Source organism: Lytechinus pictus, chromosome 8, assembly GCF_037042905.1.
Source record: "Lytechinus pictus isolate F3 Inbred chromosome 8, Lp3.0, whole genome shotgun sequence".
Classification (NCBI taxonomy): Eukaryota; Metazoa; Echinodermata; class Echinoidea; order Temnopleuroida; family Toxopneustidae; genus Lytechinus; species Lytechinus pictus.
Genome location: NC_087252.1, coordinates 7,855,327 through 7,880,743, shown reverse-complemented (window position 1 = coordinate 7,880,743; position 25,417 = coordinate 7,855,327). Strand labels below are relative to the sequence as shown.

Below are 25,417 nucleotides of genomic sequence, written 5' to 3'. Positions count from 1 at the left end.
GTGTTCCGTTATTCTCAAAAAGGAATATCCTCAGGCCTTTTTCACGGCAATAGAGGGCGTTTGTCTCAATTGATATTGGTAGGAAGAAAAGAAATTAGATATTTTTTTTAATAACATTTTTTATTTTGAATTTATTTACTGGAATAATTATTTTAGTTTGAGCCGAATGATGATGATTAGGATGAATATGCTGATGATAATGATAGTAATTATGATAATGATGAAGATGGTGATATTACTGATGATGATAACGATGATGATGGCGGTGACGATGAAGATGATTATGTAGGTGGGCAAGGTGGCGATGATGATGATGTTGATGGTGGTGATGATGACGGTGATAATGCTTTTGCTGATAATGGTAATAATAATGATGATGATTCACACATATTAATTACGGGAGAATTATATGTTTCAAGTAAAGAAAAAAAACTGACCCCCCCCCCCCCCACCCCGTCTAACTCGATCGGTGTATGGGAGCCATGGGACATCTAATTCCCAACGGTATTCCGATACTACCTAGGGAATTAAGGTTTTGTCCCTCGGGATAGGTCTGGGGTACCGGATATCATGAAGGCGCTCATTTCCTGGACCCCTCGATCGCCACTGACTAATGCAACAGTCATATCAGCGAAGCCGAATCCAAACCGATCGATCGGTGTGTCATTGGTAATATCGTAACAGTTTTGATCGGGCGACAATCGGTTCCGTTTGTGTGACTGTGTCGTAAGTAAATTATCTGATGACCAGACGGTCTTTGTTAGTTGACATCACGAATATAATTTCGTCCGAGACTAGATGATCTGTCTCTCCTTCACAAAGGCCGTGGTACCGGGGGTGGTGGGGGCTTTATATTGCCCCCACTACCTATTTTTTAACCATGTGCAAAAACGTTGAAATAAACATCAAATTGTGATCGTAAGCCCCTCCTACATATCCTAGCTGATACAAGAGCTATGATTTGTTTTTAAAATAATTATTACTATCAAAGAAAGTTCAAGTTAAAAAATGAGAACCCATGCTAGCACATTCTGTCATAAAGACTCTGGTAAAATATAATCAAAGTTCCCTCCAGGAAAATATTTTAGTTTAACATATTGTATTCTGACAAGTGTGTTATGAGTAAAGGTGATTCATAGTTCTTTGTATCGGGAGTGATGAAAGACATCAACTTTGATACCAAGCCATCTGTTAATAGTTCATAGCACCCTAACCCCCTTCTCACTCCCCTACACAATTTGTATTATCCCATCTCCCCCTCTCTCTCTAGCTTTCTTTTGCTCTCTCCCTTCCATTCTTCTTTCTTCTTCTCTCCCTCCCCACTCTCTTTTTTTTCTTTCTCTCCCTTCATTTCTCCCTCCTTCCCTCTCTCTCACACTTTTTTTTTCTCTCCCACCCTCTCTATTTCTGTCTCTTCCTCCAAATAGATAATTGACCAAACTCTATGGCCCGTATTCTGAAGTCGGGTTTAACTTAGACTCAGGTTTAAAGTTGTGGTTTAAGTATGGGAAGCCAAAAGTACCAAAATTTTTATTAAGTTGTATGTTTCTTATGTTTACTGTGCTCTTTCCGGATTCATCGATGGTGAAGACAATCATCTATTTATACTTCCTACACAATTATGAATGATTTGAGAGCCGAATGAGCTGAAAGTATGATATCTCTACTGTTAGTAATTATGTAACAATTGGCTGTCCATACTTAAACCACAACTTTAAACCTGAGTCTAAGTTAAACCCGACTTCAGAATACGGGCCTATAGCTAGAAGTTCTGGGTCCCGTCTTACAAAGTTATGATTGATCCGATCAACCCCAACTATATGGAAACCTAGCAATGTCAGAATTTTTCTTCACTTTGTACACTGTCTTTTGTGAACAAAGAGAAGCACACTGAATTGCCAATAGACCTATGAATGTATGAATATACACCATATCTAGAAAATATTTTGAACAAACATTCATGTTAGATGTCAATGTTGCTGGCTTTCAATAGTCGTGGTTGACTGGATCAATCAGAACTCTTTGTAATATTGGGGTGGAAAATAATTTTGCGGCCTGGGCCTCGTCTTACAAAGAGCTACGATTGATCCAATCAATCTCAACTTCATGGAAATCCATCCATACCATAATTTTTTTTCAACAGGAAATTTGCACAATCTCCTTAGTGAATAAAGAGAATCACCCTGAATCTGCAAGAGAATGAACGTATTAATATACATCATATCTAGAAAATATTTTGAACAAATTTGCATTTTAGATGTTGACGTTGCTGGCTTTCCATAATTGTGGTTGATCGAAACAATCGTAACTCTTTGCAAGATGGGGGGCCAGGGCTCTGTAACATAAAGATTAGCGATCAATCGCTAAATGGACTCGCTAAATCAATCAATATCAATGTTACATGCGCATTTGGTTCAAAATCTGACCAGGAACCAATCAGAAGTGTTCTTTCATGTTTGCTATTCATCACTTAGCTTTGTTTTATGGTGCCCTGATCTGCAAACTATCATGAACCCAATCTAAACCGGTGATATGTGACTGCCCCCTTAGTCTATAACAAACCCACACAGACACTCTTACTTACAATAGAAGGAATAATTAACTTTAATACAAAAACATTGGAGGGCTCCTTCCACTTAAGACACATTAAAAAACACATAATTTAAAGTCAAAGAAATAGTAGATAAGAATGAAATTAAGAAAGCAATGAAACATTTCAAATGCTACAGTCTTACAAACAAAACCAACTCCATATGATTACTTTCAAGTTGTCTAATGCTAATTCGTCCAATTACCAACTCATCTACTATCATTTGGTCTACCATCAGTTGTCTACTATCCACATGGTCTAATTGCCATTTTGTCCACTCACCATTTCATCTACTAACCAGTTGGTCCAATAGCCATTTAGTCTATATACCATTTGGTTTAAGTGTTGACTGGGTGAAATGAATGAAAAGAAAGTGGTTATTAGACCAACTGATCAGGAGACAAAATGGTCGTAGATCAACTGGTCATTAGACAAAATGATTCTTGGACCAAATAGTTGTTAGACAAAATGTTTTGGATGGAATGGAATTAGACTAAATGAAGGTAGACCATGTGATGAGTGGACGAGGTGGCAATAGACGAATTGGCAATTTACTCTCCATACCGACCGATGGTATGCCTTTGGCAATAATGTGATGGATTCAGTCGGTCTGGAGTCAATTTCACTTGTGTGACTGCATCATTTGTGTGTATCCATTGCATTTGTTTGGGTTGTTGTCAATTATTATGTGTTAACAAACAACAACTGCTAGTCTGCTTATAGTGATCTAAAACAGTACATGTTTTGATGTTGCCATTTTGGGATATTTAGAAAGAAATGAAGATACTGAAATGAGGGTGAAACATAATAGAGCAAGCAAAACCGAAAAGAAAAGTTGATTTAATAAAGAATAGAGAGGAATCTATTTACACTTTCAGAGAAATAAACAAGATAGTGAAGGTGGAATGCAATATACACAGTGAGTTACAAAGAAAAGCAATTTCTTATCAAATTCTTTCTTGGAAATACTTGTAGTCATCCTTACATGTATGTCTTGGGTCACAAAAAATGTGTTGAATCTAAAAAAATCCTGGTGGGTGTTTCATAAACGTTTGTAAAGTTACGAAAGACTTCAAACAAACAACTGGAACATATTTTCAGGTGGTAAGTCAATTAAATAGGGATATACATGTATCATGTAGCTCAAGAAAGGGTCACCAGTCATTGGTAAAGTTGTTCATAACCCTTACGAACGGCTACATGAAAGACCCACCATAACACTAAGAAAAGTGATTGATAACAAAGTTGATTTCAATGCTTGACTGCACATAATGGTCAATGAAATCAAGCACAAAAACCAGCCCCACTATCAACTGAGCATTGTGTTATGGGGCTGGGGTTAAGGCCCCATCACACTTATACCGAATCAAGCAGAATTGGCCGGAATGAAAAGACTACTGCTCGACCACCAGTTGGTCATTTAAATCTACTTAAAACACCGTTCGAAAATACCCCTCGAATGTTTCGAACATGATCAAAACCTTCGGGACGGCCAAAAGAAATGTCAGAATATTAAGAATGCGCCTAGAATGTCCAAGAATGTAGCACGAATTATCAATCCGACTCCATCGCAGTTCATTTTGACTAGTGTATGATGATTCACCTGGTCAATTTACTGAATTTCAACTCCAGTTTGGTGAATTCATAAGTTCCTCCCAAAAATTTATAGATTTTTTGAATATTTTTTTCGTTCCAGCTTCTGCTTGATTCCTGCTGATTACGAATAAGTGTGATGGGGGCTTTTAAGTCTTCCAATTAGGTCATTTGTTTGATAGTACTTGTAGTGAGTAATATTGCTTGCCAAAATTGATTAGCTTTTGGGGGTCATAAAGAGAAAAGTTTTCAACTACGTTCTGAACAGTCCTAGAAATCCAGTCTTTAAAAAATGTGGAGCAATAGCGATGCAATACCAAGAAAATTATTCCAGACTTGAGATACTAGGGAATTTTGAAAGTTAAAAGCAATAGAATCGGAAACCAACCATACTTCTAAAAATATTGACTGTCCAACTTGAGTTTTCACATGTGAACATTTGTATCACAAGCTAATGGACTCCAGAGGCAACATAACAAATGTATGAGAGCAATCTTTTAGCAAGAATTCTGCTGTGCCTTTTGCGACTTATCCTCCCATTACTTACTACAATGGGGAACGCAAAAAAAGCCGCTATGAAAAGCGCCGAGCAGGATTACTGCATATGGTACAATTATTGGTCTTATACATCAACTGGTCAATATTACATGGCACTCTTGAAGTACTAAATACTTTATCTCAAAGAGTTGACAATTCTTTTAGATGCCATGAATGAGATAGTTTTGTGATTCAAATAAATTTCACAGGAGATTCATGTTTGATACGATTAGTTTGTTCAGAATAATCCCTTTAGGTCTAGAAAACCCACTTTATGCCATAATCCTATGCAGCATCTGTAAATGGGGGGGGGGGGGGGGGGTCACTGCCATAACTAGTAATAATGAAAATCTATTTTCCTTGATGTTTCAGGCTACAAGCAGGGTGCCAGTATAATACTATCAGTGAATCGTCAAACAAATGACCTTACACAGTGGCCCATATTTTGAACCAAGATTTAACTTGAACCATGGTCTATGTGTGTGATTAAATTATGGAAAGCCAAAAGATGTAAAAAAAAAATTGCTTACACAATATCTGTATCAAGTCTGCTGGGCTCTTCCCCTTTGATTACATGGGGATTAAACTCCTTTACTTATTATTCCAAGACAGTTAAAATAGTTTGATGAAATGAACATCTACTGTGACACACTAGGCAACCAATAATTAAGCCTCAGATCAGGGACGCCACTTAGAATTGACACGAAAGCCTGAAAATCATGTAGAATGAGACATTTTATACATAAAATGGATTTTCGACAGCCTGAAAATAAGTTGCTTAGCCCGGATTGAGGATTAATTAAACCTGAAAAGTGACTTCCCCATTCAGATTTGGACCATGGTTAATGATAACCCAGCATTCAGAATATGGGTCAATACGATTGATATCTTGCCATAGGGCATGAAGGCCAAATCAATACATAAATGTGAATCAGGCGATAAATATTCATCCACAATATTGTAAAGAATTTCATATCGAGTTCCACATGTGAAACAGGGGAAAAATAATCTTAGGAGGTGACCATACCGATCCCTTGCGCCTTATTGTCCCATCCCTCGACTTTGGCTATGCTATTGATGCGTGCAGCCCAATCGTAGCTCAACTCTGAATCAAAAGGCTCCAAAAATAAAACGACAAAAATTCATTAAAAACGACCGGACCTCTCCCTCTCTCTATACCTCTCGTCTCTCCCTCGGCTTCGACTTCGGGATCGCGATCGGCGCTTGGGTGACTTGGATCGGCTTCGGCTGCGCTTCTTGCGCTTTCGGCGGCCGTAGAGTTCGCGACGGAGCTCCCTGGAGATGGGCTTGAGATGCATGAAGTTGCAGAAACCTCCACGGGTGCATTCACTGATAATGATAAGAAATATAAGGAATGATGAATAGGCAAATTCAAATTATACTGTTAAAGTTGAATTAAGAAGGGGGTGAGTTTCCATAAATATAGGTTCTACATACAATATATAGTATATATAAGTTGTTCAAACACATAGCATGTCACAATAATCCTCTGCCTTCTCGATATTTTGCTTTGAAAGTCTATGAAATTAGCCACATGTCAGAGCCCGAGAGACGAGTGTACAGAAAAGTCACTCGGAGTGTGACGTCACCGGGGGGAATTTAGTATAAGAGGTGCCTGAATGTCATACAGAAATGCTATGCAGAGAGAGAAAGATATTTTACAATTTTTTGTCAAAGCAACTCAAATCAAACAAATAGGACTGATATGTACAAATCTTTACTTTCCCTGTATAAAAAACAGTATGAATAACCACCATGAACTCTTCAATCATGATGTAAGATAGCAAACAGTGAGTTATTGAATGATATTTTCACTATTTCTCATTTATTTTATCACGATGTTCAATCAAGTGAGTAGCTGGAAAGTAATTCCGGCGGCTAGCTCAGCGCGCGCTGAACGCATAATACACACAACACCCAGGCATTGAGTGTACTGTTATGGTCTGGTATGTCGACTTAGTTCATGGCCGTGCAGCGATCCCCTGGCGTTTTTTCTTCTTTTCTTTGTCTTTGACTCCACTTTTATATCCTCTGGATCATTTCCACTCATAGCTCATTCCACAGAACAATCTTGAACCAAACGTATAGTATTCTTTCTCCGCCTTCTGAGTTGTTTTCTATATTTAATTACGCTAGGGGTCACCGTCACACATACAAACGCAATTCGGAAGTGAGTTGAAGACAGAAAGATATATAGTAATTAGTATACATCTCTATGGTTGAAGACAACAAGAACGGTACGGTAGCTCGACAGCTAGCTGCGCCGGAGCGGGCGGCCGGTCGGCACAAAGCAATTCCGCAACCAACTGTGTTTTTTTGCAATAGCCGCGTCACACGCGGATAAATATGTCATAATAACACGTCTGCTACGTTATCGACTGGTGAGAAGATCTTGATCAAATTTCATATTATTCACCTTGAAATTATTCCTTTAGGGTCTATGGTATCATTCTAAGGGAATTCACATATTTGGAATAATAGTACGGCCACAAATATTTTAATCATTTCCTCTTTGCAAGTTCTATGGCTCGCAGATACAACTTCAACTGCAGTTATTCCATATGAAGGAGTACGTGCATAGTACACAAAACGGCACTGCCTTGTTTACTACACCGGGACCGAATACCCCCCGGTGACGTCACACTCAAAGAACACCCGTCTCGGTAGGCATTGAAGGAGCGAACTCAGGGAAAATGGGTAGGGATAAATCGTTCAAATTCACTATTTTGAAAAAAGAAAATGGGGGGTCGAATCACCTATTAGTGTTTGGGGGGTTGTAAGGTTGCTATTAATGTAAATATCTCAATATTTGGAATCGTCTTCTTAATTCAACTTTAATCATTTCAATTTTTGGTAGAATGATAACGATAATAATAATATAGCGCATAATACAAATGTATCTGAGCGCTGCATAATGCACTATAATGGAAAGGGAACTGATGATAATACCATCATAATTTATTCAAACTTGATACATAAAAGATGAATGTGGTAATAGAAATACATTGAATACCTACACATGTACAATAAAAATTATATTTAGAAGTTAGATACTAGAAGTCATTGCTGTATTTCATCTCTTCTGACACCTTTTACCTCATGACTAATCAGATCATTACTAATCACTATGCATACATGACTAGAAAGTTTGAAATTGATCAGTCAATCGGTTCTTTAGTTATCGCAAGAAAGAAAAAAAAAGGGACAGACGGATTGGCAGACAACCCCAAGACAGAGGCATGATGTCTCCAGGGGGGCGTTTCATGAAAGGACTTGTCGGACGTTTTATCCGACAAGTCCCATTTTATCCGACAGTTACCATAGTAACAGTACCTCTCAGCCAATCAACATCAGAGAAAGATGTCAGATCTGACAACTTGTCGGATGAAAATGTTGATGAAACACTCCCCAGGACAATGGGCAGATGCAGGAAAATCAAACATCTTTTTTTTTAATTCTTGAAAACTACTTACTATTAATCTCTTGCATACAGGAACTTATTTGTTACTGCACAAAGTCTATGAGAATTGCAGAATCTAAAGTCAACAGGTTAAAATCCATTGATTGCCCTGGTGAGGCTTTAAAACTTCAAACTTACCCCATCTCGTACTGACGACAGCAAGCTTCCCTAAAGTCTGTGACAGGTGAAAGCTCAGCTCTGATTGGTTGACGGTTGAACCAACGATTATTCAAATCTTCCACTGCTTTCTCTGCATCCTCTTCATAGCGGAACTGAGGAATAATAAAAAGAATTTCTTTAAATCTTTGCACACCAAATTTATTCCTGAGGGAGTGATCATCAAACAATTAATGATTTAATATTTTCTTGAATCTTGCTTTACTTAGGGCTTATTGCACAATGAATACTGGTTAACATAACAATAATAATGATAATTGGCATTTATATAGCGCTTTATCAATCTATGACTGCTCAAAGCGCTTCACAATTATTATTACCCGTTCACTGGATTCATAGCATTTCAAGCAGCCTGTTAGGCGCACACTTGCTAAACCAACCACAATGACAGTTGTTTCCTACCAGTACCCAATTAGCACCTGGGTGAGAGTGGCAAAGTGTGGATTGACGCCTTGCCAAAGGACGCTAGGCCATGGTGGGATTCGAACACACGACCCTCTGATCACAAGGCGAGAGTCAGAACCGCTACACCACAACATCGTGTAAAGTTATCTGTTAGCTTTCTAATACGCTCATGTTGGAGAAATGCAACATTCACATTCGCATGATTCATGAATTGAATGCCCACATGTATCAAATGCAGCTGTAAAAAGAACTCAATGGATTCTTGAGTGCACACAGTAATAAGCCATGCCTTCATCATTGCCAGACCATTCAATACTTTACACCCATTTGACTTCTCAATTTGCAAATGACACCCATGACCTTTGACCCCAAAATCTTATACCATCCTCACTCTGAGCAAATATTGAAGGACCAAGAAATGGTTCTTCAATTACCCCGAGAATGATACATTTCATTGTATATAATGACCTCTTCGAATTGCCTTTGACCTCAGGGCCCAAAAATATACTCAGATCAACATCACTGCATACCTAATAAAGTTCAAATTGAATCACAAAGCAATCCATTAGTTATTGCGAGAACATAATTTCCAGCATACACAGGAAATGACTACAATACAACAATCTTTACTTTTTTGTTGCATGGCATTATTGCAGAGTTGTTGCTGACTTTTACTGTCAAATTTTGTTCCCGAGTTTCATTGGTAACTTTTGTTGCAGGGCTTTATTGCAGAGACATTGCTGAGCTTCTCAACAGATCTGACTTACCTTGACATAAACGTTGCCGACCAGATGATCGCCGAGGTTGTCACAGACGTTCATCTCCTCAATCTCACCGTACTTCTGCTCCATCTCCGTGAAAACTTCCTCGAAGAAATCATCAAAATGCTGCTGGACCTCAACATCAGTCAGGTTGGATTGGTCTACTACAACACAAAAATAAAGATAAACGCAGTGTTACACTTAGCCTTTAGAAAATTCAGTGTCTGATGAGATATTAACGTTAGTAGTCAATGATTTTTTTTTTTAAATCAAAGTCAAAATTACTCATGGGGAAAGAAATACTTTTTCAGCCAGGCGCATTCCTATATTACAACATGCCATAGAGGCAGAATAGAAAGGGCAAATTCCAAGGGAATCCTTGCCTTAATGAGTCTGATGCTGTTCCATGAAATGCCAGCAATACATCTGATGCGAAAGACGCAGCCACCGCCTCCACACTCCTGTTTTGCATTAGTTGTTATCTTCTTTTTAACCAAACGGTATATTTTTCGTAACGAAAAAACTGCAACCAGACATTTATGCAGTCTTCAACATCAACATTTTTCTCACATTTAGCCAAACAGCAAAGATGATAATCTGCCTCTGCCTAGAATAGAGGCTATACAATATAAAGCCTGAAAAAGACCGAGATGAAATAAGCAGTCAGGGCCTGATATCAGGCAAAAGCCTGAAGACTGTCATATCTGCAGCTCAACAGCCTTATCATAGGAGAGATCGGGGTTAGTTGGAACGCGGGGTAAGTTGAAACATTGTAATTTTCTTTAACGCCTGTAAAATAAATTTCTGCAATACTGCCCTAAATTTATTGCTATACTACAACACTGTTGAATTATTAATAGCAATAAATTGAGGGCATTGTTGTATTATTAATAGTAATAAATTGAGGGCAGTATTGCATAAATTTATTTTACAGGCGTTAAAGAAAATTACAATGTTTCAACTTACCCCGCGTTCCAACTAACCCCGATCTCCCCTACTGATTGCTATCACACTTACCAATTCCTGTAGTGCCTCCATCAGCTGACTGTGCTGTGTTGGCCGGGTTGTGATAGATGTTCTGGATCACGATGGTCTGACTGAACGTGGGTTTGTTGTGGAGGCGGGAACAACGGTCTCCATGGCGACAAGCTCCGATCTTGAAATAGAAGGAGCAGTTGACTCTTTGTGGGGGAAAGATGATTAGAATGGGAGTCAGTAAAAGAAAATACATTATCACCAAACAATGTTTTTTTATATGAACTTAATAAAGGGCCTGAATAAACTTTGCAACACTATATAATGTCTTTGATAATCCTATTTTCTAGTTCAATTTATGATTTTTCTTTCCTTTCAAAAGGTAAAGGGTATGGGTCATTCCATCTGGATTCACCCAGTGGTTGCACCCGACCGTCTCAGAATTTGTTGTAATTTGGTACACATAAAATTCACCATGGCCCACGTACAAAACAAAAAAAATAAGTCCAATTGGTCCGTCGGTTCTCGCGCTACGGCCCGCCCTTTTCTCCTTGTTTTGACAAAAATGGGCGTGACCTTCAACTTTCAATAGCCACTGCGTCGTAACGTGTTGACCAATTTTCATGAAACTGGTACCATTTATTAGGAAATTCAGAGAGGAATCCAAAACATGCATCAAATAATGTATTGGAGCGATTTATAAGGTCGTGACCTTTGACCTTTACTTTGACCTTGAGTTTGACCCCCGGACAAATAATTTTTGAACTTGATTTCGTGTATGTTAATTATTTGTATGATATTGACAAAATATGTTAAAACCAATAATGATATTTTATTTCTTCACCTTTTAAAACTCTTCCAAAGATACCATGAAATTTCACTCTAGTCCCACATACTAATATTCATATTAGTAAAAGTGTTTACCAGTTACATGATTTCTTCCAATCTTAAGTTACAGTATGCATGCACATGAAAAGAAATTAAGCTCATCAGTTCACAAATGAAACATTAAACATTTATGCTAATGAATAGGAATCTGTTTAGGCATTTTGATGTTCAGCAATATATATCATATATATATATATATATATATATTCTTGTTTAATGGTAAAGTGTTTACTTTTATCATCAAATTGTTGAGTATATGCCTATTTACTAACAAGAATATATATATATATATAATTGTGATGAGCAAGGACCTAAACATATATATCATATATATATATATATATATATATATATATATATGATATATATTGCTGAACATCAAAATGCCTAAACAGATACCTATTCATGAGCATAAATGTTTAATGTTTCATTTGTGAACTGATGAGCTTAATTTCTTTTCATGTGCATGCATACTGTAACTTAAGATTGGAAGAAATCATGTAACTGGTAAACACTTTTACTAACATGAATATTAGTATGTGGGACTAGAGTGAAATTTCATGGTATCTTTGGAAGAGTTTTAAAAGGTGAAGAAATAAAATATCATCATTGGTTTTAACATATTTTGTCAATATCATACAAATAATTAACATACACGAAAATCAAGTTCAAAAATTATTTGTCCGGGGGTCAAACTCAAGGTCAAAGTAAAGGTCAAAGGTCACGACCTTATAAATCGCTCCAATACATTATTTGATGCATGTTTTGGATTCCTCTCTGAATTTCCTAATAAATGGTACCCGTTTCATGAAAATTGATCAACACGTTACGACGCAGTGGCCATTGAAAGTTGAAGGTCACGCCCATTTTTGTCAAAACAAGGAGAAAAGGGCGGGCCGTAGCGCGAGAACCGACGGACCAATTGGACTTATTTTTTTTGTTTGGTGCGTGGGCCATGTGTACCAATTTACAACGAATTCCGAGAGGGTCGGGTGCAAAATTGCACATTCATTGGGTGAATTGGCATGGAATGACCCGTATATGGAATGCGCAAAAGCCTATTTCACAAAAAAATGTGGGGAATTTAGCATCAATACAAATCACAATGGTTGTTGTTAATTCTTGGACTATATTTAACTAGAGAAAATTTATGGAAGCATAAATAAAAAGAACCCCCCACAAAAAAAAAAAAAAATTATTTGTCTGGCAACCCTCATAATCTCATATTGAGCCTGCATGTATTGAATTCATGTCCTTTTGAAATAATTACTAGCAGATCGATATGCAAATCAGTTTGTATGAAATTTAAAAAATAAGATTAAATGAGACTGAAATTATAAACATTTCTGGCTCTTTTTTTCTGTTCATTTGAGTTGGCAGAGATTAAGCTAGCTAAAACCGATATTGTAAAGATAAATAAAGGGTGGACTAACAGGGTCAGACTGTACAGTACTTAGGTGTCTATCAATTGGACAAGCTGGACTCTTTTGAGTTTTACAGCGAAAAATAATGAGTGCTATGTAGTACGACAAGCTAACTTAAGATTAGAGCTGTATTGGATAACCACATCTCTTCAGTGTACTTTGGAAAGGATGTTGAAATACTCGATCAGAGCCCCTCATGATTATTTCACCATGCACTTACTGGTACATGTAAATTGCATGCATTTTCGATAATCTGATGCCTAGAAGTATGTTTAATACACCACATGAAATGGCCAACATTATGCTGAAATTGCTGAATGCATATTGTTCTAATACAAAAAATAACCCAAAACAAGCTAAGGAAAAAAAGTCAAGATCTGTATTTCGTTTTCCATCTAGAACATATAGCTGCCTACATGTACATGTTTCTTTAATTACAACACTTTGTCCAAATATTGGTATTACTATTTTCTAATATAGAATTACCGGTACCTATAACTACAGCTAACTAACTTTGATTTGAGCTATTATTACAGAATTCCACACTAAGTATCAATAACTTATTTGTTGTTCCTGTAAAGTGCAAACTAGCCCAGCAGAAATTTAATAGATTCGTAAATTTTGTTTGATTTTTTTTTTTACAGCTACTGTGCATTGCATTCAATTCGAGCCATTCTTCCATTTAACACATTCCATGTACCAATTATTATTTTGTTGTTAACAACTTTATTTTGAGAGTGTAACTATTAACTTCATGAACAACATGCTTCGTAATATTTTGCATCAAAATAGGAATTCATTATTCCGGCTACCTTACTTTCGATTCAAGCCATTCTTACATGTAATGCATACCCAGGTATCAATAATTTTCATATGTTGTTACCTTGTGGTGCAAAATGAACGATTCCCATTGCAAGCGCAGAGATGGGGGTTTCAATAGTCTAAAGCACAAGAGATCAGAACAAGACAAGACTGTTATAGTTTCTGTTTGGGTAAAATTAAAGTCTGTCCGTGTCTTCGCTAGAAATGCTAGAGGGGAGAAATTGCACCATTCTCATCAATTCTATAAAAATGAATCAATTCCTGTACAGTGTTTTACTTGCTTAAGTTGCTTTAGGAAAAAAAAGTAGAACAAATGTAGAAATTAAATATCTTTATCATAGATCTGTAAAAACCGGATTAGCAGTATTTAAATCTGTAACAAAATAATTTCCAATTGAGTTACGGAGCAGATTTTTATTTTTCTACAAGTAAAAGCTAGGAAAGAAATTCTAGATTTATCCGTACTTGTCCCGTGTCTTGTGCTAATAAAATTGCTATATGGAAAGAAAATAAAGAAAGAAAAGGATACAGCACCATACCCTACTATAATCCTATAATGGAAGAAAATTGACTGCTGCAAAAAAAAATATGCTACTGATAAAACAGAGTGTGCAATATTTGTCATCCCCTGTGCTATAAGCTGAAAATAAGGAAAATGACCATGCATTATGACTGCCACCTCATTACCTATGTACCTAAAAGAAAATGCAACTCTGTAGGAAATAAGACTGGCTCTTCTAAAGTCTATGGAATGCAAACTGGGGGGAAAAGTTTCCGTAAGGGGAAAGTCGCATGACTCGCATTGTACATGGTTGCCTGTTGCCAATGCAAAACCTAATTCTGTAAATGAAATATCCTGCAGAATTTGTTGTCCTTTAATTGAAAAAAAAAATTAAATTGCTACACATGCTTGTCCACACAGTAAATAGCTTCTTGATTCTTGAAACAAAAAAACAAAAAACCCACTTGGTGTGCTATAATATCTAACCTAAAATAAATAATTGCAAAATCGATGAATTACTCTGTTAAAAAAAAAAAAACAGGATCAGAGCTATAGGTTGATTTGGAATGAAAAGTTCAAATAACTTGTTTAATACTACAATAGTAATAAAGAAGAAGAAATACTTTACACTTTACATTGCAAAATTCCTACTGATGGGGGAGGTGAAATTAAATAAAATGATATTTTTCACATTGTTTTCTGTATCTACATGTATGCCAGACAAAATAGTGTCTGATAACATATCAAATCAGAGAAGAAAAAAAATAGAGATGAGCACAGTACATGAAGATATAAGCCGAAAAGGTAGCTCTGTGAAGGAAAGATTCCCAATAAATTTCATATACCCAATAAGTACATCAAACTATGAAATATTGTTTTTATAAATGACTCATTCAAAAAACAGTTCAAAAGCGAAAATGATATTATTCAGTTTTTCTTAAAACATCATACAGCATCTTTCTGAGATCGAGACTAAATACTGATGCTTTAACCGTTCAGACATTTGTAATTTTAAACCTACAAGTTTTGGAACTATATTGTTAAAATAAATGTGAAAAATCTGTGAGTTCACTTTTTAGATTCAAACCAATTTCCCATGCATTCATCTTCACAGTCTTATAGTTATACCAAAATTATTCAATAGATTTGGGAAATTCCACAGGTTACTGAGGTCACTGGACAAGATAGAAAAAAGGCACCTCTGTATTCCATATCATAAAGAGACCATCCAACATTTTTTGGGGGGTAATAAAAAGGGTGAAATGATCGCTGGACAAAATAAAACATTGAAAAATCATGTACTGCCCTCCCAATTCTTGATTCACAACTGCTCCTGTACAATACACAACAGTTCTTTCTTCATCATCTCATGCATGTACCTGAGAATAAGGACACTTCTAAAATCTTGTCATTCTATTGCTGTCACGGGGGAAAATTTGCCGAAGGTTACGCCACCATGTTGGTTTTAGTACACATAAAGCCAGTAGTATAGTAAACACAACTTTCAAGAATTTTTTCGGCTGACCTGCTGTCGCTCAGCCAGAAACCATGCAGCGTTTCCTTTGGTTTTGATAGGCCGAAGCGATCGCGAGGCTGAGGTGAGCAAACCACGGCGGCCCAGAGCCCATTGACTCACTGGAAAATTTTTTTAAATGGTGCATATCAGCATTTTTTAAATTTAATACAGCAAAAGTTTGATTTTCTTATGGTTTCTGGAGTTGGACATTGGTGATTGGGACTGTGTACTAACAGTAACATTGGCTTTCCTTTCTGGACTGGAATTTTGAAATTAAAAAAAGCGCAAGATCTACCATTTGTCGTTGTCTGACGTCTGTTGATCGTCATATTTTATGATTTATCGCGCTAGCCATGCTCGCACAGCACTTACGTACAGTGTACACAGTCACACACACACAAACATCACACAGATTCACTGCAATGCTTGCCCAGGCCTTCAGCTCTACTACAATTACCTCGAGCGATGTTCGTGCAGGCTCCACTCCACTTCACTACCGCTACACTACGCTCCACCTACCCGAACATCGAGACGGTGAACCAGTTCGGATATACCGAGTCACAAAGGTGGGATGGAAATCATGTTTATCGTAAAAATTAAAGAAAAAAAATATAACGAGAAAGATGAATAACTTAATACCTTACTCTACACCCATATTTCACTCTGCTTCCATCCTCCAGTTATCCTCAAAATTGGTGATTTTGGGCCAGTATCTTTTTCCTCACACGTATTATTCATAGCCGATTTCAAAACATCGCATGCGATCGATCGCGATCGGTTTGACCTGCGACCGATCGCGATTGCATGCGATTTTTTTTAATCGGTCGTGAATAATACGTGTGAGGAAAAAGATACTGGCCCAAAATCACCAATTTTGAGGATAACCGGATGGAAGCGGAGTGAAATACGGGTGTAGAGTAAGATATTAAGTTATTCATCTTTCTCATTATATTTCTTTTCTTTAATTCTTACGATAAACATGATTTCCATCCGACCGTCCTTTGTGACTCGGTATATCCGAACTGGTTCACCGTCTCGATGTTCGGGTAGGTGGAGCGTAGTGTAGCGGTAGTGAAGTGGAACCTGCACGAACATCGCTCGAGCGAGGTATACTAGTACAATCAGACAATGGCAATGCCGGCGCTAATGCAGTTTCGCACCGGCCGATAACCAGCATACCTCATCACCAATACTTGTTCCCAAATGTCATGACAAGTCTCTCAGTCACATTTCGAGGTCAATATACCCACCTCTTTTCCAAATATCGCGATCGGGAACGGCTGTATTTCAGCTTTGATCTCGAGGTCGTTGTTCGAATCCTCAGACATCACTTCACGGATTGCTTAGATTCGCCGTGCGCCGTAATGTTGATATCCATGGACTGAAGTTATGCGATCAAAAGATTCGCTTGCAGCATGCTGGCAGTTTGTTCGCCACATGTTCGCATAATTTGGTTGCTAACTTCAGTCCATATCAACATTACGGCGCACGGCCAATCCAAGCGATCCGCGAAGTGATGTCTGAGGATTCGAACAATGACATTGAGATCAATCATCAAAGCTGAAAATGAAATACAGCACTCAGCAGTTCCCGATCGCGATATTTGGAAAAGAGGTGGGTAAATTGACCTCGAATTGTGACTGAGAAGTGAGTGTGAGAGACCAGTATCCTCACTGACCTCCTTCCAGTCTCATCACAGATAGATCTCAGGAAACTGCTGCTTCTAGGCCAACTCGTCAACCTCGATCACACACGCTTTGAGTTTAGAACATTCTTAGAAGCCCTCAACTTAGGCGCTCCAACAATACGGCTCCTGCAGGAGATAACAAAGAAGTATGATCTTCCTGATCTTCACAGCCTTCTATCGAATCCTCCTGTATACTCATCTTGGAAGAGATTGGTCAATTACAAAGTGAACCTGCTGACCAAACACAACACATGTCAAGGAATCCTTTCCAAGCCATCTCTTAAGTACTGGCAAGACTGTATACCTCCTTCTGCCAAACTCCTGTACCCGAAAAGTGTACTCTCTCCTGTCTTACGAAGAGCATTTGTGGTGAGAGCTCAACTCCTTACAGCCACCTACTTAACACAGTGTCGTCTCTTCACGCTGAAGAAATCAACCAGCCGCACTTGCCCTCTATGCAAATCTACCGACGAGACTGTGGAACATTTTACTGGGCAGTGTCCCAAGCTAGACCATCTCCGTCAAGTGTTTATTGGCAAAGTCAAGGACTGCCTTGTGGACTTCCCAACATGTGTCGATCTATATGTCAATGCCAACCCACAGGACTTTACTCAGGCCACCCTTATACCATTTCACTCTTGTTTGCCCAAGGAACTACACAATAGTTTACTCCTATTATCTCTCTTTTTCCTCCACAAAATTGATGTATTCCGTACTGACATGGTTCAAACCTCCTAAACCAGAATGACAGCGTATATGGAACATATCTGTTTACCTTGGACCCTAGGAATCTCCAAATAGTGGAGGGATCAGCTAAGCCTAAGAGAGAGAGAGAGACTTGTCATGACAATTGACATTTGGGATCAACATGATCATGATCAAGCAGTCACAGTCAAGTATTGGTGATAAAGATAAGGTAGGCTGGTAATCGGCCGGTGCGAAACTGCATTAGCACTAGCACCGCAATGCCATGGTCTATGTTGTTCTGCGGCATACTACAGCTGCATGAAGCTGGCCTGGCGCTGGCCTTCGGCTCACACACGAGGCACCGTGCGCGGCCCCGCGTCGTCGATTGACGCAAAAAAAAAAATGACGGCTTTGCTTTGGCTTTGCCTTTGGCTTTGCGTGAAATTATTCACCAAGATTGCTCAGGTCACACTGAATCTTTTGAAAAAAAAACATATAAATAATGACAAAAACCACTCTTCACATATCAACCACTCACTTAAACCATTAGAACCCAAGAAAGCGGTTAAACTTGATACTTACTTGTCCTTTTCGGTGCCAAAAATGGATGCAAGATATTCAGCCATTTTGGCAAGCGAGCAATGTCAACCTCGATCTATCACTGTGATAAAATACTTTTAAAAAAGTGTATCAATAAAAAAAATTGTAAAAAAAATGAAAAAATATTTATAAGTCATATAATATTAGTTTTTTTTCTTTCACTGAAGTATTATGAATTTAATATTTTGCCATTTAAAAAACATAATCAGATGAAAGAAATCTCACGACTTTAGATATGACATGCCAAACGTAAGGGAAGAGATGTATTCCAATCATATATGTTGTCTCTAGCTGGAAGGTAAAATTTATTTTGGCGCTAAACTGCTGATATTTTCTTCTTTTTCTCACTGCTTTTCTTTTTATTAATTTTTGACTACTTATTCTTCTCCATTGTTTGTTGTCTCACCTCGTTTCCCTATCCCTTTCTGTACTTTTATTTCCTTTTCGACCCCCTAATTTCTTCGATCTTCATCTTTTTTTTCTTCGATCTTCATCTTTTTTTTCTTCCCGTCTTCTTTTTCTTTTTTTCTCTCCATTTCCCCCCTTTCACTGCATGTTGTTATTCTTTGAGGGTCTTACTTATGTGAAAAAGGGCTCGCCCTATAAGTTTTATCTGCATCGAAACCGTACGTTGAAGTTTCAATCTATCTTTTAACTTTAAGTATTGTTAAAAAAAAAAAAAAAAGTGAAGGGCCTGCAAGGACCCCTAAAATGTTCACGACCCGAAGGGCCCAAACGAACGAGACTATAGTAGGTGAAATTATCAAAATCTATCACAAAATAATATTTTTACATTTAAAATTGCATTTTTTTATGAGGCTAGGCTTTCGCTTTTCATAACTATACAAGTGCCATTATCAGGCCATTCAAAATTGTTTGGTCATTCACGCTACCCATGAACCAATTTCATTTTGAGAGGAAAAAAATACAATATAACCATTATAGGTCCCCGTTCTTTCTACCTTTACTCTTCTCTTTCCAACGCGTATGCGTTGAAATGTGATTTTTTTATTGTTACTGAATTCGAATAATCAGCGACTATCTATAATGTTTCAGTAAACGAAATAGGTATATAAAACTCTCTGTATATAAAACTTTATTCTAATTATTTACCCATTGTATAATTTCCATTTTTCAATCTCCTTATACTCTGAATACGTCACTAATTCGATATCCTCTACAGTCAAATTTATCTAATCCAATGAATTCACTTACATCATCCCTGATAGCAGACACGGTCGTAATGACGTCATTAACTGATCGTAAAGTGGTAATACTCGTCATGTCGTCGTATTTATGACGTTCTTACGACGTCATTTTGACGACTTAGAATGGCAACTTTCATTTGCATTTTTATTTGACCAGATTATGACGTGATTTCGACGTCATTTAATTACTGACCAATTTAAGACAAGTAAATTTGCTCGCTTATATGACCAGATTATGACGTGATTACGACGTCATTTACTGACCAATTTACGACAAGTAAATTTGCTTTCTTATATGACCAGATTATTACGTGATTACGACGTCATTTATCGACCAATCTGCAACAAATGAATTTGCATTTTTATATGACCACATTATGACGTGATTATGACATCATTTATTTACCAAACAACGACAAAGAAATTTGCGTTTTCATATGACCACATTACGACGTGATTATGACATCAAATTTTACCAATCAACGACGAGGAAATTTACAAGTTTAATTTCAAAGCCACATACTATTTTGCCATTTTTTCAACCTTGCCATGTTAGCAAGGCTATTTCTACTTATAAAAGGAAAAGTAAAACTAAAAGAAAATAGTACAGATTTTTTTTTATTTTAGGTTAAGTATATAATTCTTCAAAGAAAAAAAATTTCAAAAGCAGTGGCAAAAATAATCATTTCTTAACTGGTTGCCAACCAAACCAAACAATTAAGAGGAAGCTTTATATGTCAAAGAAGTTTGTATCTATTTTAAAACTTTTTTTTTGGCAAGTGGTGTCATGCCCCGGTGTCATGCAAACCCCCTATCTAGTTAGCTCACCCCCCCCCCCCATGCACGCCCCCCGGGCACACCCCCTATAAATAATTCATGATCCGCAGAATTAATTCGCCGTCGGGCGTCGAGCCTGCGCATGCGCGCTGCACTGCATGCAACATATGCAACTGGCGCTGTAGTCGCAACCATTTAATTTGAAAAAGGAATGCGCCCGTTTTTCGCCGTTAAATGTTGCAGCCTAATTTTGGATCGAGAATTAAGTGCGACGAAGATGGCCGTTAATAATAGTTCTACTACTTTAAGAACACGGTTCAGATTTGGATAACGACTCGAAGGCATTCGCAGGAGACCAAACAGTAAGTTAGATAACCATCTTCTAATATTTTCTTTTCGGAGCGCGGCTTGCCTTTGGCTTTAGATTTCGTGCACTGACACTGCCCGGCCGGGGTGGCTGCCCCGAGCGCCGGCATGCTGAATAGGACAGACTGCGCTGGTGGGCTCAGGGCCCAAGTCTGCACAGACACAGTGCACACTTTAACTTAAGGTAAATGCCAGTTGTGGTAACGATATCAAAATGAGTTCGTACAGAATCCAATGAAATGACCACCAAAGTGTCTGTCTATATTTATAAATAATATACCGTATGTGCCAAAGGATTCTGGAAGAAATTGTGTAATTGCTGCGAAATAAGCAAAAAAAGCACAGGATTCGGGTCAACTCGAGCCAAGGCAAGCGTCGGGCCGACATTAATCAGAGCAATAATAACTGTCCCACGTGCTCTTCTTATCTGTGTTGGTGATCTTCAGTTTGAACATTTTTCAGTGTAGATTTCAAGATTTCACAAAGTTCAGTTTATGTAACTGTACCAGATCTACATGTAATGTAGATTCTCGATGATATACCGTACTGACAATTTTTTAAATCCTAAATCTACCGGGGTATTTTGATTCTTGTCATTCCCGGGGGGGGGGGGGGGGTATTATTGCCCCCCCCCCTATAAGATCTCTGCCGTGGATTGCACGATCACAACGAAAATTTGCATGATGGTAGAGAATGACGTAATCTACGTAGTTGCATTGGTAAATTTCACTGAATTCATATTTTTTTATTTTATATGAATTAATTATTTATGCTAATTTATTCATGAAATCATACTTTTTGCTCTGATTCACTAAATAAAGCTCCTAGAATGCTATTTTTTGGGTGAAAATATTCTTTATAGCATTCCTAACAATTGTAAATGAAAAAAAATCTGGTACCAAGACCGATTTCTTATGTATTTTATTTTTATTTTTTAATTCATGTATTTCTTTGTTTTTTTACATTTTGTTTTTTATTGTATTTTCGATGGAAATCGTTCTAGACTTAATTCTAATCATAAACAAGGCAAAATTAATTAAGTTTAATCAGTAAAAGTAGAAATAATGATAAATTTATGAATTTTGGCTAAATACACAATTTGCATTGGATTTGTACATGAAATCATGTTTATGAGCAATTTTGGGTCTGACATGCACTTACATAATGTTGCGTAATGTCGTAACCGCGTACCCGGGCGTCACAAATTTGGTCTCAAAATTTGCGCGAGACTTGAAAGTAAAAAGTCAGTGAGCGGCGCGATCAAAAATTTTTGCGCGACAGCGTAGTGATGAAATTTGTTGAGGGGGGGGTCAAATTGACCCCCCCCCCCAGTTTAATAAGGGTTAAGGCCGTCACATGAAATGCCCTATATTCATTATTTTTCTACCAAAAGCACCATTTAGAGTAAGATTTTTAATGAATAGATCTGTTTGACATTTCAGGAGAAAGAGAGGGAGACACAAAACCACCTGTCTCGGTGTCACACATGAGGAGTTGAGGAGGAGATGAAGTCAGTGAATATGACCTGGCCTGGGGGAGTTTCCAGAAGAAGGCCCAGAATCGCTGGATGCCAGGAGTGGAGATCCTTCGTTGCTGCCCTACATGATAGGAGGCATCGGGCAGTAGGTAAGTTAGAAGGCTATTTCAGATGTAAAGCCTTTTTTTGGGGGGGGGATCATTGGGAATCTCTATTATCAGAATCACGCAGATTTGGGTGTGCACAAACTCGGGGCACCTTATAATCTGTTAATGGTCCTGACTGTACTTCGAGGACTCTGTGATATTTTTTCATTGTATTTTCATTCACGGAGCCTAGACAAGTCTCTGTTGCCTGTAGAACTTTGTACACTAAGATGGATTTCCCTAGAAAATCCACCCTTCCCACAATAATTTTGGGGCAAACATTTAATTTGTCCAATTTGTAAGCTTTTGTACTCTAAATGCATACAAAGGCTTAAAAAATGTTAATTGTTGGAAGGTAAAAATTTTGAAGGATCACTTTCGTACAATTCCCACGCTATATAACGCAATGACATGAACGTTAACTCGAGTGACGTACGTATGCAAGAAATACAGAATTGGTGCACATGCATAGCTGATTGATTCATTGTGCTAGTACTGGTACTAGATCGGTTTGGACGTTCTAATTTCAATGACAAGTTTAGATGGTAAATTGGCGCTAATAAAATTTTGCATTGGTCGATCTCGCGATGCCAGAAAACTAATTCCACCTCAAACTTTGTCAGATTTTTTTTGCAAAATATATAATTAATTGATCCTTGACCTGAATTTAAGCCAAATCAGGCATAGGGAATGGCTGTATTTCAGCCTCGAAGTTCGAATTCTCGGTCCTGACAGTCCTGGTTACCCCATAACCATTTAAAACACATAAAAAAGGCATGAATTAAAATTGTAATTATAAAAAAACAATATGTTTTATGTGTCAAATAAATTGATTCTAAAATTTCCTTCCTTATACAGAGATGGTTAAAGGTCTTGAGGGCATCATGCCCCCCCCCCCCCGACTTGACTTAACATGTTAATATTTGAAGTATAAAATATGTAACAAACCCCACATCGTTTTTTAATCATTTAAAATAAATTGGAAATTAATATTGAAACCATCTAGTTTTTAATGAAGATTAATAAATAGTTTATGTAGAAAAAGTTTTTATGTTTCTCCTCTTCTATTATTTTTGCAGATGCTGTAATTTGAAACGGAAGGTGTCCTGCCAATAAATTTTCATCCCACCTGAACTGCCTTGCCTGCCTGCACCCAGTCATCTGTTCCTGAGCATTTTCATTTTCCTCTATTTTTCATCATCGTTTGTTTCGGCCTGTATGAAGTGAATTTCACATTGATTGGTGGAGCTGCTAAGTTGGCATTACAGGGCCACGCCGGGGTATGATCCTTTGGGTTGAACATCATGACTGCTAGTTGGTCGGCAAAGGTGATGGGATCGATCAATGTCACATGGAGTAAGATCGATACCAATCTGCTTTGCTACATTTCGAACAATCTCATACGGATACAGATATTATTGCGACAGGAGTACTGCTCGATGTGGTCAAGCCTATTTGACAAAGCATTATGGTGTTAGTCATGTTATCAGAAACCGATTTTTCAAAATCACGGAGTTGCTTCAATTTAGTATCGATAGATATTTCAAGAACGTGTAGACTAGTGAGCTTTTCATCAAGAATTTCACGCAATTTATTTTCACGCTTATCCATGTCATCATTGAGTTTTTGTCTCTCGCGTTCCATTGCCACGGCCACCGCTCTTTGAACGACTGTATCAATATGATCTAGGTATGCTGGGCTTTGTTTAGATCCAGTTAATGATGAAGCAGAGGATTGTGTACATGCGTTAGCCGAGTGCAAGCGGCCTCTTGATCTGGTGGATATCTTAGACATGTTAGAGATTACGTAATGATATAATTGAAAAGTGGGATGGGCTGTGCATCTGCCAACTCACCAGTCAACAAATTAGAGACGGCCTTCCAAAGTGACACAGCACGAAAATATCAATATGGGACTGGTCTAGTCAACACATAGATCCTGAAAAAACCATGGAGACCGCAGACGCAAAATGACTTCCATACATAAAGATATGATGCACAATCTCCAGTGGGTTCAAAACACTGAACACATGCTATGCTGATACACAGACTATCATAAGAACTTTATCAAGCAAAGGAATTCTGGTATGAAATCTCTCAGCTCACATAAAAAGCCTACGTAGCTACATGTAGGGAAGAAAATGCGTAATTGCTGAGAAATGAGCAAAATAAGCATGTAATTCTATAAAATGTCAGGTATTTTTCTAATCGATTATAATACACTGTCCCACATATGCTTTTCTGTGTTTACAGCGATCATCAGAATTATCGATTTTAAGTTTAAAAATTCATGATTTTACAAAGATACAAGTTTACATTAATGTACCAGATGTAGATTATGTACAATATAATGACAATTAACTTTGATTTTATAGATTTTCTCAAGAAATAATTGTTTGCTGCAACTACTGTCTTTTCCTTCTAAGTGATAGTGTAATACAACAGTTCCACAAACTATTTTCATCAGACTTATTGATGCATGATTCTTTCACCCAAATGCAAGCTTCCATAAATCCTGAAAACTTTGCAACTCAGGTATTTTTTTTTTTACATACAGTATATTTTTTCCTACATTACATAGTTGCCTTAAGTTCATAGCGCACCTCTAGTAGTAACTATCTTAAAATGAGTTCGAACAAAATCCAACAGAATTACCAGCAAAGTGTATGTATATATAAAAGATGTGTGCCAAAAAGCTCGGGAAGAAAATGTGTAATTGCTGAGAAATGAGCAAAATAAGCATGTAATTCTATCAAATGTTGGGTATTTTTCAAATCAATCACAATACACTGTCCTGTC

At 37.5% G+C, this 25,417-nt stretch overlaps 1 protein-coding gene and 1 long non-coding RNA gene across 4 annotated transcripts; one reads left to right on the top strand and one right to left on the bottom strand.

Moving 5' to 3' along the window:
* Nucleotides 1–2,580: 2,580 nt before the first annotated feature.
* On the bottom strand, nucleotides 2,581–18,928 carry LOC129266837 (splicing factor U2AF 35 kDa subunit-like). Of its 2 annotated transcripts, none has more exons than XM_064103517.1 (5): nucleotides 18,628–18,928; nucleotides 10,562–10,725; nucleotides 9,551–9,708; nucleotides 8,340–8,473; nucleotides 2,581–6,070 (listed from the first exon to the last, which is right to left on the bottom strand). In XM_064103517.1, exons 1-5 carry the CDS (start codon nucleotides 18,669–18,671, stop codon nucleotides 5,866–5,868), a joined length of 705 nt encoding a protein of 234 aa, XP_063959587.1. In that variant the 5' UTR covers nucleotides 18,672–18,928; the 3' UTR covers nucleotides 2,581–5,865. The 2 variants fall into 2 exon arrangements, with proteins under 2 accessions (XP_063959587.1, XP_063959588.1); XM_064103518.1 differs by having other exon boundaries at nucleotides 9,551–9,705; nucleotides 18,628–18,711.
* A 1,867-nt stretch (nucleotides 18,929–20,795) lies between these two features.
* On the top strand, nucleotides 20,796–25,168 carry LOC129256212 (uncharacterized). 2 transcript variants are annotated; one of them, XR_010294388.1, is made up of 3 exons: nucleotides 20,796–20,992; nucleotides 22,439–22,622; nucleotides 23,699–25,168. It is a non-coding gene; the product is annotated as an uncharacterized LOC129256212 (long non-coding RNA). The 2 variants fall into 2 exon arrangements; XR_010294389.1 differs by lacking the exon at nucleotides 20,796–20,992 and adding an exon at nucleotides 21,697–21,715.
* Nucleotides 25,169–25,417: the final 249 nt, after the last annotated feature.

Bases quoted from the DNA above. Each gene is read 5' to 3' on its own strand.
- LOC129266837 (XM_064103517.1), bottom strand. From the start codon at position 18,671: ATGGCTGAATATCTTGCATCCATTTTTGGCACCGAAAAGGACAA. The intron at 10,726-18,627 runs GTAAGTATCAAG...TCCCCCACAAAG, and splicing joins TTTGGCACCGAAAAGGACAA to AGTCAACTGCTCCTTCTATT. The intron at 9,709-10,561 runs GTAAGTGTGATA...TTTGTGTTGTAG, and splicing joins TGGAGGCACTACAGGAATTG to TAGACCAATCCAACCTGACT.